General features: G+C 37.1%; 2 protein-coding genes across 3 annotated transcripts; one reads left to right on the top strand and one right to left on the bottom strand.

The window, feature by feature from the left end:
- Nucleotides 1–205: 205 nt before the first annotated feature.
- On the bottom strand, nucleotides 206–9,407 carry LOC306859693 (cyclin-T1-like). 2 transcript variants are annotated; one of them, XM_079400875.1, is made up of 9 exons: nucleotides 9,192–9,400; nucleotides 8,323–8,404; nucleotides 8,087–8,215; nucleotides 6,479–6,539; nucleotides 5,229–5,291; nucleotides 5,066–5,111; nucleotides 4,487–4,650; nucleotides 4,200–4,270; nucleotides 206–3,949 (listed from the first exon to the last, which is right to left on the bottom strand). In XM_079400875.1, the coding sequence occupies exons 1-9, from the start codon at nucleotides 9,359–9,361 to the stop codon at nucleotides 2,708–2,710; spliced, it is 2,028 nt and encodes a 675-aa protein (XP_079257001.1). In that variant the 5' UTR covers nucleotides 9,362–9,400; the 3' UTR covers nucleotides 206–2,707. The 2 variants fall into 2 exon arrangements, with proteins under 2 accessions (XP_079257001.1, XP_079257000.1); XM_079400874.1 differs by having other exon boundaries at nucleotides 5,066–5,291; nucleotides 9,192–9,407.
- Nucleotides 9,408–9,987: 580 nt separating this feature from the next.
- LOC306859356 (transmembrane protein 18) lies at nucleotides 9,988–11,619 on the top strand. The gene is made up of 5 exons (XM_079400371.1): nucleotides 9,988–10,356; nucleotides 10,526–10,643; nucleotides 10,848–10,902; nucleotides 10,979–11,072; nucleotides 11,165–11,619. The coding sequence occupies exons 1-5, from the start codon at nucleotides 10,264–10,266 to the stop codon at nucleotides 11,258–11,260; spliced, it is 456 nt and encodes a 151-aa protein (XP_079256497.1). The 5' UTR covers nucleotides 9,988–10,263; the 3' UTR covers nucleotides 11,261–11,619.
- The last annotated feature ends 6,257 nt before the right edge of the window (nucleotides 11,620–17,876 follow it).

Here is a 17,876-nt window from a genome sequence, read left to right as displayed (position 1 = left end):
CTAATTCAGGCAGCGTTCCATATTAAGGCGTCAATAAAACAATAAGTTACACATTACGGCTAGACAAAAATGTCTGGAATGGAAAGTTAATCAGGATTATGGCAGCTCTTGTGATTTTTTGGTTTACCCAGATTTTTGTCTTTTTGGCATCCTTACAAAAATAATCAGATTTTCAGAATTGTTCTAAGTAGCCACATTTAGCATTCCTTGTTGTATCTCTTTATTCCAGCACTGAATTCAAAGGCAAACCATGAAGGTGTTGACATCAGGTGGAAGCAAAACTGGTCAATTTGTCGTATAAAAATCTGAAAAGTGAATTTACTGCAAGAAGCATGAGTAGAACGTCTGTCACATTATTACAATTTACACTGCAATCGGTAAGAAAAACACCCACAAGTATGTTTTTCATAAAACATTATTGTACATCAACCACATTTATAAAAAGGAACCAAGTTCACAAAAATGCAAACCTTAACTTCTGACAAGTAACACCCCAACAATTCAATTCAAAACCTGAGAGTTCATGTGGTACCACTAAAACACAGAAAACAGTATATACATTTGATAAAATGCTATATTCTTGAGACGGAGGTACATAGAAAATACAGTGGTGACATGAATTGCATTAGACCCACAGAACGCCTTCTCTTCAGTCTTACTGAACCACACCAGCAAACACAAAACTAAAACATGATGGTAAACCTTCAAATTCTACTGAGCAACGATAAAACAGGGACAGGAAATGAGTACATTGGATAGGGAATATATGCCAAAACAGATCTTTTATAGCTTATACTGTGTATCATATAATTTCACAATGTTCCTGAAAAGTTCCTCAACATCAACAGGCACAATCAGGAAAACGATTAATGTACGGCGGAGTCCCTGCTAACATCTTATTAAAAGAACGTAACATTAAAGTAAAATTTACTAAACTCCATTTCATGCTTCCACTTTTTTGTCTGTAAATAGATCAATGAAAGTCATGCTGTTAATTCAGGACCGTTAGAGAAGATCACCTGCATCATTAACTGCATACAAAAACACGATCAAGCAAAATACGAATATGGAGACAATCTTGTTAAAGGTACAAACCGATTGGCTCAAATCACTTAAGTTCTCAACAGTTTTAATTTCATGAATCAGGACCGGATGGCTTACCATTGTCATTCCCAAACACGAAAAAATGACCTTGAAACAATCACAGGGTTAAACATAAATGGAGGTATTACAACAAATAAACAGGAGCGGTCAGCATTTCTGCCGCTCGCTCGGCAAGTGTCGATTTGAGTGTTCAAATACAGACAGATAAATACCTAACAGACCTTAGAAGACACAGCATATTTAAAGAGATAGTCATCCAAAAATGAAGATACTTTGGAGTACAAACATCAATCCCCACAGATTTTCATTATATGGAAAAAATAACTTTTGTGAGAATCAAGTCATATATAAGGGTGTGCAAATGACAATTTTTCGGTGTACTATCCCTTTAACATTAAAAAATGAAGCTATGATGGACAATAGCATCATCATTTTATAAACAGACAGAATGAATCCTATACTTTTGTCATTTATTTCAACCAAAGAAGTATAAAAAAACAGAAAATTGGTGGAAATATGATTCAGTGGACTGCATTTTTACCCATCACAGATTCATTTTCACTCAAGTTTAAAGGCCATTTATAAGTCAGTTACATTATAAAATGACAAATAGTCTGTATCTGAAAGCATTTGGGTTTGTGAAATAAAAAAACTGAAATACAAGAATGAAATGAGTACAAGCTGGACATACTGTTGTGTATAGTGTATCATATAGGAGCGTGATATTCTACAACCATTTAAAACAATGACTGCATCTGACTCTGAATCTAGAACCATAGGTCTACTAGACACACTTTCCCGAAACTAGGCATGTTTTTTTTGGAAAAATTTTAAAATAGTCAATTTACAGGATTAATACAAAGCTGAAGGTAACAAAAAAAAAAAAAAAGACACCACAAATATTTACCAAACAGAATCAGAACATTACTTCAGTGACTATTCATATATTAGAAACATACATTTTGATGCAAATATTTGGGGATTCATATGTCCATTCTCAAACCATACATGACGTATCAAGTAAATACAGACTGGGAAGCAAGTTACAACAGTATAAAAATAAATCCAGACATCGTCTGACGCATTCAAGCAACGACTGCTAATAACTATGGTTTTAAAAGGCTAATAATAAATACCATACTCGATAAAAAAGACATTGTTAGCAAGACTTAAATCCATACATAAAACAAAAACATTTTCCATTTTTGCATTCAGTTACACTTTTTAAAGAGGACAATGGGTCCCTCTCATTCAGTAATACATACCCTTAATTCCATTACGATTTTCTGTTAGCGCTGATATAAAACTGAGCAACATCAAAAATAGTATGTACAATTGTTTTTCAATAAATAATATTTTTGCTTTTTTTTTTTGCAATATTTTGTTCTATTATAACATTATTGCCACAGATGGGTGTTGTGAACACACTCGCTCGCACAAAACGCAAGACAACATGAGGGCAAAGATTCACCAGGTACATTTTTTGCCTTACATTACTCTGCTGTCAAACTCAATATCACAAAGTTAGATGCACAAAAGGAACCCAGGATTCCCAAGACGACTGATTTGATCAGCGTATGTGGACGGATGAGCGGAAAGGGGTTTATTTGGGCAGTGGCGGCAGAGGTGGAGGTGGTTCTGAGGGTAAAGGTGGCGCCTGGGTTCCTCCGCGAGCGCTACTGCTATACCGATAGTCTCTGTACTGAGAGTGATAGTCAAATATCTGAGGTTGTGCCGGCTGAACGCCCTGCGCACTGAGCAGCGAGTTCAACATGTCAAACGTGTCCTGGTATTCGTTGGACTGGCTGCCCGTATTGTGTCCGTTCATGTCGGCTTTATCCGACTTGGAGTGCGAATAGTTTCCCTGATGGTGCGAGAGGCTCAGCGAGGGAAGGATGTCAGACCCCTGACCCATCGTGTGGGAGGGCACTCCAGAAAGCGTCGGCAACTGAAATGAGTTTCTGGACGATTTGCTAACTTTCGAGTGATGGCTGCCGGAAGTAGGATCCGGCAAGTGGGTCCTTTTTCTTGATGAGGATGATGAAGAACTTGTTCGGACAGAATCACCTGAGACCTTTTTGCTACTTCCTGATGTGCTGGCAGAACTCGAGTGTTTTTTTGCTGAGGATGAGGAAGACGATGCCGATAACGAGCCGGTGGCGGAAGAGTGGTGATGGTGATGGTGGTTGGACCGCTCTCGGTGTTTCTCGCGACTTTTCCCGTCTTCTCCAGACCCACTTCGCCTTTCCGGAACTCGGATCCGCACTTTAATGTCATGCTCGGATCCTCGACTGCTGCTACTGCTGCTGTGCCCCCCGCTGCCTGATTGGCCTGGCGCTGGGAAGCGCATTTTTATGGAACTGCGTTCCGATCGCTCATCCAGCGGGATCTTCAGGACGATGGGTGAAGGGTTTTTTAGGTCTGAGGAACTAGAGCTGGACTGCTGGTGGTGATGGTGCTTCTCCTTCCTCTGCTGGTTCATGAGGGCCTGGGCGGCAGTGGCGTATCCCTGTTTCACACTTGCCTCCATGTTCTCCAACTTCCGCTTCTGCGCCGCAAGCTCGTCTGCATGCTTCACCCGATACTCGCTCAAAGACAACTTAGCAGGCACGTGAAGCTCGTTGGTTGTTGGCTGGTCCTTGGCAGGAGGCTGCCAGTGTTGGGATGAGGGAGCAGCGCTCTGGTCGTCGGCTGAGTCATCCATGGAGGAAACGGAGGGTGGGGCGGAGATGCTCATCAGCCCGGCCAACGTGCTGTCAGCTGATGCCATGGAGATCATATTCATAATGGCTTCTGACTGATCACCATCTTGAACTTTTGATTTCTTGGCAGTTTGACCTGCAGCCTGAGGTACAACAAACAAAACAATTGATATAGTCAGAACAGAATACTGATCAAAAGTTTGGCATTAGTAAGTTTTTTTTTTTTTTTTTTAGTCTTGAAAGTAATTAATATTAATAATTAAATTGATAAAAAGTGACAGTGAAGACATTCATAATGTTACAAACTATTTATATTTCAAAATAATGCTATTTTTTGAAAGTTCTATTGATCAAAACATTCTGAAAAATCAAATATTAGGTAAACTGACTTACTTTCCAGTTTCTGATACGTTTTAAGCGGCTGGGCGTCTTCTCCAAGATCTGCAGGAACTCATGAGTGAGCTCTGTGAAATCATTAACAAATTCTTTAGGACTTGTGAAAAACAGATTACATTTAACTGATTTTAAATGTAAACTGGGCAAAAAATAAAAAGGCTTTAAATAATGAAACAAACATAAAAATAACCATCACAATCTTTTCTAAATCTCTAGCATTATACTTTCTCTCTTTTACAAAAGACTATTACCATTTCAAAAGAAAATCACTTGCAAACACTTACCATCCAACAGCTCAAGGGACACCGTGGGGTCAACATATTCCCACCAGTGTTTGCCGTCTGTGGAAACTGGAATCTCCCAGTTGGACCATTTGCAGGCCAAATGAATACAAACACAAGCTACAATGGGCGGGCTGTACTGCAGGCAGAATGTAGTCAAGTGGAGACTGCGGCAAAAAGAGCACCCATGATTACAAAAAACACGAAAAAAACAAGAAACCACTTAAAACTATTGTCACTCTACAGTGATAAATACATACACTACTATTCAAAACTTTGGGGTCAATAAGATTTCTTTAATAGATTAATACTCTAATATCAAATTAATACATTTAATTGACCAAGTGACAGTAAAGACATTTATAATGTTAAAAAATTTTCAATGTCAAGTAAATGCTCTTCTATAACTTTCTATTTGGTATACAAACATATATTTCAAAACGTGGTAAGCTACACTGCACTGCAACATTGTAAGTATAATTCAGTAAGTGGCAGCCATTTAAAAACAAATGTTAATTTTAGCATTTTTAATCTAATCTATAGTAAAAATGTAACCTTTGAAAAACTTGAAAATCAACATACCTGTTTGTTGCCATGAAGTATGAGGTCTGAGCTAAGTCTTTACTCGCTGGAAGAACAAATGGAAGGCTCATAATCAGACGTGAAATCTGTGAGCTTGGTGGGCTAGTAGTACCCATTACTGAGCAATACGAAGCACAGTTTACAGTGAGCAGCTGGTTCTCACCTCGCACAAGCTGGGTACACTTGACAACATGTGTGTGGGGATGATCAATGGTGATCTCAAAAGCTAGAAGGAAGAGAGCAGATGAGAGAGACACTTTTAGTTTTGAACTATAATGACTCTTTAGAAGTGAAACCCCCTCACACAATTTACATGATGAGTGAGTGAATCACAAACATGGGTCTTCCTGTGCTTGACTGGGGAAATATCTTTGAGTTCCATGCAAGTGGCCTGTAGGGCAATTTGGTTATAGTCAAAATTTTCAAAGCAAATGACCTTTATGGGCACAGGAAGAGAATTTTCCAAACTGGAGGACATCACAATAATAATACGTCAGCCGCTGATACCATTACCAACTCCTGACTTAATATTCTGTAAAATTGTTTTGCTATAGCACACAATCCTAAAAGAGAAGATATTCATAGAAACAATTTCATAATAACAAAAAAGATTTGAAGGCCAAATGCCAATGAAGTTAAAACAGGGTTTCTACGAGTCTTGAGAAGGCAAATTTAAAACTTTTAAAGACCATTTTAAGTACAGAAAAATTTAAAGGAAAACAAAAACATTAATATGGCCTATACTGTAAATGTCTTGTATTATTAGCAATGCTTTAATTAAAGAAAAAAAAAAACAATAGATCTCCAATTAATTTATTTTACAAAAAGAAATATGCTTGGATAGCTCTGCTTCCAATCACTATGGAAATAACTTTTACTGTCCCTTTTGATATTAATTTTTCACAGGGCATGCAACACTTAAAGCCATGACTTATGAATCCAAGACATTCTGCTTCAATTTAAGCGCTTTTTAGGCCTTCATTTGTGGTAGGGTGAATTAAGACACTCAGAAACACTGTAAAACAGTTTTAGTTGACAGTCAACTAAAAATAAATTAAACAAATTATGATTTAAGCAGACTGAGGTTGGTACTTGGCACTGATACTGCTGAAAAAAATGTGCACTGTTACATGTTTATATTTAATAACTTTTGACATTTCTAGTGGATTCAAAATATACTAGACTTAACACACATTTATAGCATTGTGAAACCACACACAGGAAGGGTGCATTGCCAGATTGAAATGGAAATAAAAATGACAAAGGTGACAGTAGTAATGGCTCTTAATGAGGAGCTTGTAATAAATCCTGTCGACTCCTGGGAATTAACATTGAATGAGAGTAAATGTGGTGATTCGGTGCATCTCTCTAGTATGGTGATTCACTGACTCATTCTTGCCCTTCCAAACTTACCCAGGGTCTGGAGTATAATGCTCTCAAGAATGACCAGGTCTTGGGCTTGTTGCAGGTATGTCTGAGATTGAGAGGACAGGCAGGTTACTCACATGGTCTCTTGGTCATGGACTACATACTCAATCTCATCAAATTATCATGACCCTATTTTTGCACCAAGCCAATCACCTTATGATACAATATATGCCCTTTCAATTCATAAATATGATAATTAGTGAAGACTAACAGATAAAGACTGAAGAAAGTTTACACATATCCAACCTAAGAGGAAAAAAAATTTGATCAATTCAGCCGAAAATATAGAAATACGTGGGTTACACAACCTGTTCAAAAGAAAAGCAATGTTATGGTCGATGCTGTGGTTCTGCTGCTTGTGATTAAATGTGATATTTTAGATTAGTTGATACAAATATTGAAGTGTGAGTGAATAAACTGTCAGCCTGAAAGACTATGGAGAAACCCCCCCAAAAAAGATGCATTTAAGTAAAAAATAAATAACACAAAATTTTAAATCCACTATTCAAGGACATTCGAAAGTGGACTATTTCTTAAAGAAATTAATCCTTTCATTTACTCTCCCTCATTTAAGTACAAATCTGTGACTTACTTTCTTCATTGGAACATAAAAGAAGATAATTTGAGAAATATCACAGTATTTTTTGTTCATACAATGGAAGTATCTGGTACCCAAAACTGTTTGGTTAGGCTGGCTGCGCACTAGAGGATTTTAAGCCCGATTTGCACCCCCGAATGATCGGGGGGGGGGGCCAATTCGCGGCTTGTCACAAAAGATTTTTTGTCTAAAAATCCTCTACTGTGTGGTGTCATTATGATTATTTATCTGCTCCTGATAGAGACTGAGCGTCGTCGGACTCAAATCGTAACTATCAAACGTGAGATATTTATGACTCTTGATTGGGCTGCCTTTGACGTGATACCCGCGATAGCCAATGAGAGCGAGCAAGTGTCACTCACCGGATGTTGGATGCTTCTATAGCTGAAACCTGGCAGCCACAAACATGCTGTGAAAGCAGAGAACATCACCCATATTCTTTTGTATACATTGTTTTTCACGGTGAAGCAGAACGCGCGCTAGGAGGGCCAGCTGACAACGTCAATAGTCCTCTATTTGTTTTTCTTCTCAAGTCACGTTTGACCTCCCGAGTCTCTGTAAGATTGCGTGTCACTGTGAAATCGTTCCTACAATCTTCAAGTGTGCGGTCTAGTGGTCTGCTCTAGTGTGCGCGTTCAGAGGATTATAAGGCTAAAAATTGGTTGAACGGTCTTCATGTCTGTGGTCTCACGTGGTTCTAAAATAGGTTAAGATTGGAAAATAGACTAGTGTGCAGCCAGCTTTACCAACATTCATAAAAATATATTTTTATGTTCAACAAAAGAAAGATTGTAAAACAGGTTTTAAACGACATAAGGGTGAGTAAAATATGACAGAATTTTAATTTTGGGTGAACTATCCCTTTAAGAAATAGTTTGTTCAAAATAAATCAATATTGCTCTGACAAGTTACTTTTAAACAAAGCAAGTACATGGAACCAGTGACTCTCTCAGATGGTTTGAAGTCCATCTCACACACACGCTATCATTACTTACATCACTCCTGGTGTCTGGTGACGGGTCCTGAGGATTGAGACACGCATGGGTCACCTTAATCACATGTTCCAGCTTGCGGGGCTGTTCTTCCACCTTCGCGGCTAAAAAGAGAGCTGCAGGAGCAATCACCTGCACGGCACATGACAAAAACAAAGAGGTTACTGAGTCCTGTCCAATGCAGCCAGCTGATTTTATTAAGGTTTGTAATAAAACTTGAGGAAGGATAAACCACATACATTCCGGTGGAAGCGAGTGAAGGACTGGATCATGTAGAACCGATGCATATACACAATGGCAGTGTTAATTGTAAGTTGAGACCTAAAGGTCCAAAGTTAAGGATTTTAACACATTAAACACATTGAAGAAAACAGCACAACTAAACTCAGTATTTCAAAAGGATCATAACTAATATCGATATTTAGGAGAGCATATCCAGCCAAACTGCCTTGACCAATATGCTGGACTTGTCAATCACAGATTAATATTTCCATTAAATTCTTCTATTTTGATTTTTTAAAGACACAGTAGAACCATTTTTCAAAGTAAAAGTGAAAGTACTCACTCCTGACAAATGGAAAAAACGCAATAATTTCCCTTTAATCTAAGGAACATCATTAATCTAGAATAAAACCCGATTAACTCATTCTCTCTAATATTATATAAATATATATATTCTAGAACTGTATCAGAACTTCTCTCCAGCAGGGCAAATCAAGGTATGTTTAATTAATACTAACAGATATATGTTTGGAATGGCATAGATAACCAATAAATCTAATACTAAAGTGTAAACAAATGGTATAATGAAGAAAATAATGGAGAGAGGGAATGGTAGTGACACCGGCTAGGCTATTGTTCAGTAGGAGAGACACCTCCAGCTAGGCCCTGCGGCCTAAACTAAGCCAAAAACACAAAACTGGGACATAAATCTTTTATTCCGTTCGCCTTAATCCACAAGTTTGACAATAGAAAAGGCGTGTTTACTGGTAGAGCTGTTTCAGGTCATTATAATGCTGAAACTCAACACCACACAAGCCGCCCAAACCGGCGTCAGGCTCCTCAGAGCAGCTGCCGAAAACGACGCCTCACAAACTGAAAAAGATACACGTTGAGCCGCTGTCCCATGTCCTGCAGCAGGTTAGCAGCTTGCTGTCGGTACGAGAGCTCTTTGTCGGGATCAAGTCCCGCTCGGCGAGATGGGCTGTTTTCGATTTGTTCGCGCGTGAAGTACCATTTATTGTTATTTAGCGAAAGCGAAGGGAACGAAGCCGCCATTACTGAGAAGGACAATGTTTTAAAATTTCACTGCGTCACAGGAAGCGCGTCATCGCCGGCTGGAACGCTGCTGCGGTGTGGTTTGACTTTAACCCCTTCAGAACCGGACACACAAAATTATCTTTATTTCTACTCCAAATGCATCCATTAATTAAAATGAATTAATTTTCTGACAATTTTAGTAGTTGTGTTTTTTTTGTAATGCCCACTACAACACTAGAAACCCCGATATAAGGATATGCTATTTAAAGAAAACGAAATTATACATTCATACAAAATGTTAGTTTTAACAAATCAAGTGATTTTCTTAAACGAACAAATTCAACGCGAAGGCATACAAATAGCAGATAAATAATTAATTAATTAATTAAAACATATTAAATACACAAAATACCATATCAAATATACAAAAAGTCATTCACAACTCATCTTTTAAAAGAAAAACTAAAATATTACAAGACGGCATTCAAATTACAATTAACTTATTCAACAGAGGCATGGGCACAAAATAAAAAGGCTAAATAATATACTGAAATGTATTTTTTTTTACATCTTATATTCTTGAAGTGTACTTGCGTTGTTTGAGATGCAGCCCTCTCCAAAATAAAGGTTTGCATGGGACGTTTATTTTGAATTTTCCTTTGCCACACATCTTCTTTCATTTATTAGGGTATTTTTTGTCCCTTTTAACCCGATGCGGAAATTTAAAACATTCTATTTTTATTTCAAACCCAGTTCTAATGTATGTGGATAAACCGCACTTCAGCATCACCTATTTTTAAGAGATCCATTGGTGAATTTCAGGAGGTTCTGTCGAGAGAAAAGGACAGTGACGAATGCGGAAGTGTTTATGTTGTAACTGGTTTAGTTGCTGCTAAAACAGTGGCGTGTAGTCAAATAAAATGACCGAGTCTAAAGCGAAAAATATAAGCGCTGTTCCAATCGACGGATTCAGCAATGTTCGCATCACATCAGTATGGAGCTTCCTACAGTCTGTAAGTTTACAGCAACATTACATTCTCTTTTTTATGGTTCACATAACGCTAATCTAGAGTTTCGTAGGTATTTTGTTTTTCAGTAGAACCGAAGCCACGTGTATTAAGTAAAGCAAATCTATTTTATGTACCTAGGAAGAACTAACTAATCATGTGATCTGGTTTCCAGGTTGACTGGTCTGAACCCTGGCTGATGGGTCTGCTGGCCTTTCATGTCTTGTGTTTCGCTTTCACCATCCTGTCCTGCAAATACTACCGCCTTCAGATCTGTCATTTTCTCTTAATGGGTGAGTTTTTGCAATACAAATATTATCTGAGAAAATTTATAAAATTATAGGGGAAAAACACAGCATTAACTTTCTGATTACATAACAACCAAGAAAATGTGTGAATTGTGAAAGCACCCCAAATATAATTTAAATTGATTTAATGATATAAAATATGTTAGATATTTATACACCCAGATAACGCAGTATTCCTTTTCTTTTCAGTCGCTATGGTTTACAGTGCAGAATACCTGAATGAGCTGGCAGCGATGAATTGGAGGTGATCATATACCCACCATAACCCCCTGACATTATGTTTTATTGCTATACTGAACGTGTCTGCATTGTGTTTTTAGGTCTTTTTCAAAGTTCCAATACTTTGATTCAAAAGGAATGTTCATTTCACTAGTATACTCAGTCCCACTCTTGCTCAACACTGTTATTATTGTGGTAAGTTTTTTTTCTTTTAGAATATTCTTCATTCAAATATGCATGCATTGCAGTATGTTGCTATTGATTTCAACTTAATCTATTGTTTTTAGGCTGTGTGGGTATGGAGGACCTTCTCAACCATGACCGAATTAAAGATAATGCAATTAAAGAGAAAAGCTGCCAGAGAGAGCAAAAAAACGCAATAGAAGACATGAACAGGATGTGCTCCATTTCATAAAGTCCAGTGGTGGAGGGCAAATATAGTGAAAAACGACTGTTTAGTATGGTGTGATCATTAGAAAATGTGGTGGTGAAGGTTCTTAAGTATTATTTCAGATTGCTGATGGATGATTACTCCACCTGCTAGCAGATGCTCCATGGTACATGTGGTTTTGGACAAAGCCATCAATTGTTTTATGCAAGTGCTTTGTGTACATATTGACCATTCCAGAGCTTAATATTGCTTATTTGTCTGTTGTTAACATTGAATGGATTCTATAAAACCCTGTTTTTGAGTGTCGAACATGTAAATTGTGTATTTTTGTCAATAAAATTTGTTTTTTTTAAAGATATCATTTTGATTTTCTTTTAAAGGGGACCTATTATGCCCCTTTTTACAAGATGTAATATAATCTCTGATGTCCTCAGAGCGTACATGTGAGGTTTTAGCTCAATATACCCCACAGATAACTTTTTACAGCTTGTTAAAATTGCCACTTTTAAGGTATGAGCCAAAATGCGCTGTTTTGAGTGTTTTGCTTTAAATGCTCCCGGAGAAGTCAGTCATCTGATTGTACTGTGCATAATAAATTTGCGTTTATGAGTTACACAGACAGGGAGCACGGCGGGATAAAAATAACAACATAGCTGGTCTCATGCTATCACAAACTTTATAAGTCCCACTTCTGATCATGAGCTCGCATGCACCGCAGCTTCTCACTCAGGGCTGTGTTTATGCTAATAGGGCAGAGAGCGTCACAGATGGGCGGGGCTTTTTCCCTTCAGTGACACACACAGAGGGAGAATCTGAAACAGCTCGTTTGGAGAGACTGTTTATGATTTATTGGTTTTTATTAAAAAATGAGTTGGATTTTTAATATTATAGGCTGGTTGTTTTCACACACTGTGGCCACACAACTGTGTTCAAACACCTTAGAAAAGTGATTTTTGCATAATAGGTCCTCTTTAATGTTACCACTACATCAAAGACTGAGATGCACAACTCCTTAAGTCTAAGACCACATTGAAAGTTAATTTATTTAAACCTTCAAATAAACAAAGTTTTTTATTTTATGTTAATATGAACATTAAAGGCATAGTTAACCCAAAAATGAACCTTTGCTAAAAATGTACTCTCCCTCAGCCATTCCAAGATGTACTTTGTTTTCTTCATCGGAACAGATTTAGAGAAATTTAGCATTTTTGTGATGTTTTTATCAACCATTTTGACTCTCATTCTGACGGCACCCATTCACTGTAAAGGATCAGAGGTCAGAATGAGAGTCAAAACGGTTGATAAAAACAAAACAATAATCCACAAGTAATCCATATGACTCCAGTCCATCAATTAACATCTTGTGAAAAGTTGCATTTGCTTTTAAGAAATAAATGTATTAATGCGTTTTAACTTCAAACCATCGCTTCTGACTAAAATAGTCTATAATAAATAATAATGCTTCCTCCACCCCCTGTTATCCCCTCACATCAAAACCCATGACATATTTGTTTAGGACAGTTTTGACTTGTAAACATGGTTGATCTGTGCAAATATCTCTCCTGATTCAGAATAAACTTTTTCTTTCTTTTTTTCTTTTTTACTGGAGGTAGCAATATTACGGATAGAGGATTTTAGCCAGAAGCGACAGTTCAAAGTTAAAACACCTTAATGATGGATTTTTTTCTTATGAACACACAAATTTCACTTCACAAGGCCTTAATTGATGGAATTGAGTCATGTGGATTAATTGTGGATTTTTGTGATGTTTTTATCAGCTGTTTGGATTTTTATTCTGACGGCACCCATTCACTGCAGAGGATCCATTGATGAGCCTGTGATGTAATGCTTAGATTTTTTTTGCTTAGAAATTTCTCCAAATCTGTTACAGTGAAGAAACAAACTCATCTACGTCTTGGAAAACCTTAGAATGAGTACATTATTAACAAATGTTAATTTCTGGGTGAGCTATTCCTTTAATATTTTTTATATATATATATTTTATATATATATGAACTTCCACACAATTTATTATGCAGGTAATATAATATGCAATGGAAAAGTTAGCATCACATTAGTAAAAAGGAAAAGAGAAGATTTGTTCTTTAAATGAAATATCTTTCTTTAACCGTTAGAGGGGGCAGTACACCAATTCCTCAGGGTTCAGTGTAGAGCAGTCCATAAATGTGGCAGTGCACCCTATATGGTCAGAGTCACATGCATGCATGCATAATTGGACTATTATAAGCAGCTTTGAAGATCTCAAGATTATACAATCCATTGAGGTGATGCTCAAAATGCAAAGCTAATCATTATGAAAATCATCTGGCCTCAAGGAGATTTAGAATTGTTGATGTGCAATGATGGTGATTTGGATTGCGACTATCAGGTATCACGCTTCACTTACGCAGTCTTGAGATCTCAACCTGAAACCAACAGTGGCAAAACTTCAAAGTCACTACCGACCTCCCGAGTTCGTAAAATGAAGTCATATTTCATAGGATTATTGACTTTTCATTCTTCATTATTCACTCCCTCTACAGGAAAATGAGACGAAATCCAGCTGTGGATTCCAAAATGCATTCTGTTTCACATAGGTGCGATGTGTGATGTTACATGATATTCTTTTTTGGAAAGTTGTAAAGCTAACAATCCTTCTCAAGGGTCTTGAGATTGAACGTTCATATGTTTCAAAGTGAGTTAGCTGTAGTGAAGCCCTGGCCTTTGCCCAGCATTTCTATTCTATGAGAATTTTCATTTGTTTTCTGTGCCAATTCTATGGACAAACTATGAGAGGAGTTACACAGAAACCATCTGCTCAGGTGCTCTGTGCTTTCCTGGAAAGCTTTCTGCTTTCTGAGGAGTCCTGAGATGTCAAAGGCCTGTTTTCTGTACACTCAAGAGGAAGATAAATGAGTTTTACAATGTCAGAGAATTTATGGTTTTCTGACACAAAAAGTATCTAGTGAAACCTCCTTTTGCTTTAAGAACATCCTTTCATTTCACTACCTTCATGGTCCTGAAATGAGCCAAAACTCTTAAATCAAGAAGATATTAGTCTTCCAACATTACTGAGGAGACATTTACCAGAAAATGAGATGAAAACAATTAAGTCTCCTAAACGATAAAAGTCTAACAACATTTAGCTGTAATGTACGTTTATGTTCCGTTATAATGTATAATTATGTTCTTTAACGTAAGCTTCATTCAAACATGGTGATGATACTGAATCTTCTTTCTTCACAGCTGTGGATCACTCCGTTTTAAAGGGTCTCACATGCAGCATCAGCAAACTATCCAACTACAAACTCCTGGCACTCACCGTCTCCGAGAAGGCAAGTTAAAACTACAAAGAAAGAATAAATATTCTCATATTAAACTTTTATTTTTTCTTCAACTTCACACTTTTTCTCAGCCTCCCCAGGACGACAAAAGTTCAGATCCTGGATAAATGATGTATCACTAATGCCACTATTAATGCCACGTGCTGACTGGTGGAACAGGAATGTTTAATGTGTTGCAAGTTTTGTGGTTCTGTTCATATCCAGTTCACATCTTTTAGATAATGCAGGGTTTCCCAAACTTTTTCGTCAGCCTTTAAGCTAAAAAAATTTACTTGAAGCACATGTTCGTGGTTAATGGTCACATGAAATGCAGGTAAGGAAATTAATTATTTCATTTTTTATTATTATCAAATATATTGTTTTATTTAAAAAAAGTGTTTTTTATTATTCAATTCACAAACCCCAGTTTGACAAACACTATATTCTTATGTATTACTAGCCTAACCTATTTTGCTGGTCTTAGCTGGTTTATCAGGACTAGACCAGCTCAAAAGTGCCCAAACTACTATAAAGCCAGCCAACAGAACACTCTGACCAGGTTGGGAGAGTAAGATCAGCAAACCTAAGCTGGTTTAAGATAGATTTTACATTAGAGAGAGTCCCTCCTGATTGAGAGAATATTAATATTAATAAATGGACTACAAAGAGAGACAAATATTCTCACATTCTTCCATTTTCCTTCCATCTCCACACTTTTTCTTAGGGTGACAATGGATGGATTGCAAATCCATCATATTTGAATAATATTTACTTGAAGCACCCCCTGAGATTTTAAGTTAATATTTCAATAACTTAACAACACATTCACCGTGTTCTGATGTTGGTTAATGGTCACAAGACATACAGGTAAACAAATAAAATATTTTATAATATTTATAATGTTATAATGTTTAAATATTTAGTGTTTTATATAGTCTAAAATCTTTTAGTGTTTTATTTATTAGTTTTATTTAAAAATGTATTTATTAATAATTTTATTATTTATGTATTAATTGTTACTTAGTTATTTAATTTGACATTTTTTTTATTTAATTGTTTGATTTTATTCACCTCACAAACCACCTTAAGTTCCCTCACAATTTGCTGATCTTAGCTGGCCTAGCCTGAGGCCGACCAGCTCAAAAGTGTCCAAACCAACCAAACAGATCAATCTGACCAGGTAAGCAGACTAACTAAGACCTGCAAATCAGCCTAGGCTGGATTTTTCAGCAGAACATTTCCCTCCTGTTAGTACCACCCAGTATTAGCAAGTAGCAAATCATGGCTGGGATGTAAACATGTCACATAAACAACACCCTGCTCAGTGTTTAAAAAAGTTTAGCACTGATTAACATTCCTTTCTGGTGAGTGTCTAATAATAAAATTTAGTACAGTGAATTGCTCAAATGGTCAGATTCATGTAAATGTTTACAGAAAGAGAGAAACAAAGTGTGCTGTCTCTGTATTTATGGCTTGTATGGTTTACTGTAAACGTATCAAGGCTATTGATCGCTTGTGAGATGGTTCAGCTGAAGTCTATCAGCTCAGTAGGACAGTGATGCTGTCTGTCTAAGAGCTAATCAGAGGTCTTTGCTTTTCCCAGCATCTCTGACGTTGACTGCATCACACTTCCGCCCAGTCACATGACCCAAACGCTGCATTTTCCCATCATAGAGCAAAGTGTGTCAGTGCAGTTCTTCCAGAGAAACCGGAGATGGCACACACACACACACACACACACACACACACACACACACACACGTGCCGTCTAGACGTCAGAAAACCTCTATTAATGATTTCCTTGAAAGCATCGCAAACACCATCATTGTATAATATTGGTTTGACTGGCAGCGTTTATGTCAAGGTTCCTGATGCCTGGCTACTAAATATCTGATCTTCACAAATAATCCAGGAAGTACCATGGTGCTAACAGGAACTGCGCTGCCGCACAGCACTTATCGTAATGTAAGGGATATGTTGACTTAGAGGAAATGATGATGTTGATTACACATACTCCACGATCTTCCAGAAAACAGGAATTTCTTTTAATTCTGAGGCTGATGACTAAAAAATGGATAGATGGATGTGTGAATGTGGACATAGTTACATTACAAGCAAAGGAGGTTAGCTATGAGATAGCGAGATTAAAGATAGGGCAGACAGGTTGTTTGCAGCATGAATTATATAACTGAGTCACATTTTATTTCATTGAAATGTTGCTGTGAAGTGCATTGTAATGCCATGACACCATCAAACAGAATATGCTGTGTCACTATAACTAGAGCTTTACAATTTCCAAAGAAAACATGAGACACTTTATTTAATAAGCAGAAATAAGCATTTCTTATTATTATCAATGCTAAAAGTTGTTTTGCTGCTTAATGTTTTTGTGAAAACCAATATATTTTTCCCAAATTTGTTTTGGGTCATTAGCCATTTCAAAAGAACAGCATTTATTGAAATTGATTATAAATGTATGTACTGTCACTTTTGATCAAATTAATGCATGCTTGCTGAATAAAAGTTTAAATTTACAACCCAAATTCTGGAAATGTTGGGACGTTTTTTATTATTTCAATAAAATGAAGACTAAAAGAATTTCAAATCACATGAGCCAATATTTTATTCACAATAGAACATGGAGAATATAGGGGCAACAAAGGGCTGAAAAAGCAATTAAAAAAAAAAAGATTCAGCTGGGAAAACATCTAGCAACTAATTAAGTTAATTGACATCAGGTTTATAGCATGATTAGCTATAAAAGGGATGTCTTAGAGAGGCAGAGTCTCTCAGAAGTAATTAATAATTAAAATAATAATTTGTGGAATATTTTAAAAACAACGTTCCTCAACGTCAAATTGCAAAGGCTTTGCAAATCTGATCATCTACAGTGCCTAACATCATCAAAAGATTCAGAGAAACTGGAGAAATCTCTGTGTGTAAGGGACAAGGCCGAAGACCTTTGTGGGATGCCCGTGGTCTTCAGGTCCTCAGACGACACTGCATCACTCATCGGCATGATTCTGTCATTGACATTACTAAATGGGCCCAGGAATACTTCCAGAAACCACTGTCGGTAAACACAATCCGCCTTGCCATCTGCAGATGCAAAAAGGAAGCCATATGTGAATGCTGAAAGGTATATAAAGGTTTTAAAGCAACATATGCTCCCCTCCAGATGACGTGTATTTCAGTAGGACAATGCAAGACCACATACTGCACTTATTACAACAGCATGGCTTCGTAGTAGAACAGTCTGGGTGCTGAATTGGCCTGCCTGCAGTC

This window comes from Barbus barbus (genome assembly GCF_936440315.1).
Source record: "Barbus barbus genome assembly, chromosome: 40".
In the NCBI taxonomy this organism is placed as follows: domain Eukaryota; kingdom Metazoa; phylum Chordata; class Actinopteri; order Cypriniformes; family Cyprinidae; genus Barbus; species Barbus barbus.
The sequence above is the reverse complement of the archived record's forward strand: the minus strand, read 5'-3'. Positions and strand labels throughout refer to the sequence as shown.

Bases quoted from the DNA above. Each gene is read 5' to 3' on its own strand.
- LOC306859693 (XM_079400874.1), bottom strand. From the start codon at position 9,361: ATGGCGGCTTCGTTCCCTTCGCTTTCGCTAAATAACAATAAATGGTAC. The intron at 8,405-9,191 runs GTATCTTTTTCA...TTGGACCTTTAG, and splicing joins ATGGGACAGCGGCTCAACGT to GTCTCAACTTACAATTAACA. The intron at 6,540-8,086 runs GTAAGTAATGAT...TCTCAATCTCAG, and splicing joins CACCAGACACCAGGAGTGAT to ACATACCTGCAACAAGCCCA.
- LOC306859356 (XM_079400371.1), top strand. From the start codon at position 10,264: ATGACCGAGTCTAAAGCGAAAAATATAAGCGCTGTTCCAATCGACGGA. The intron at 10,357-10,525 runs GTAAGTTTACAG...TCTGGTTTCCAG, and splicing joins TATGGAGCTTCCTACAGTCT to GTTGACTGGTCTGAACCCTG. The intron at 10,903-10,978 runs GTGATCATATAC...TTGTGTTTTTAG, and splicing joins CTGGCAGCGATGAATTGGAG to GTCTTTTTCAAAGTTCCAAT.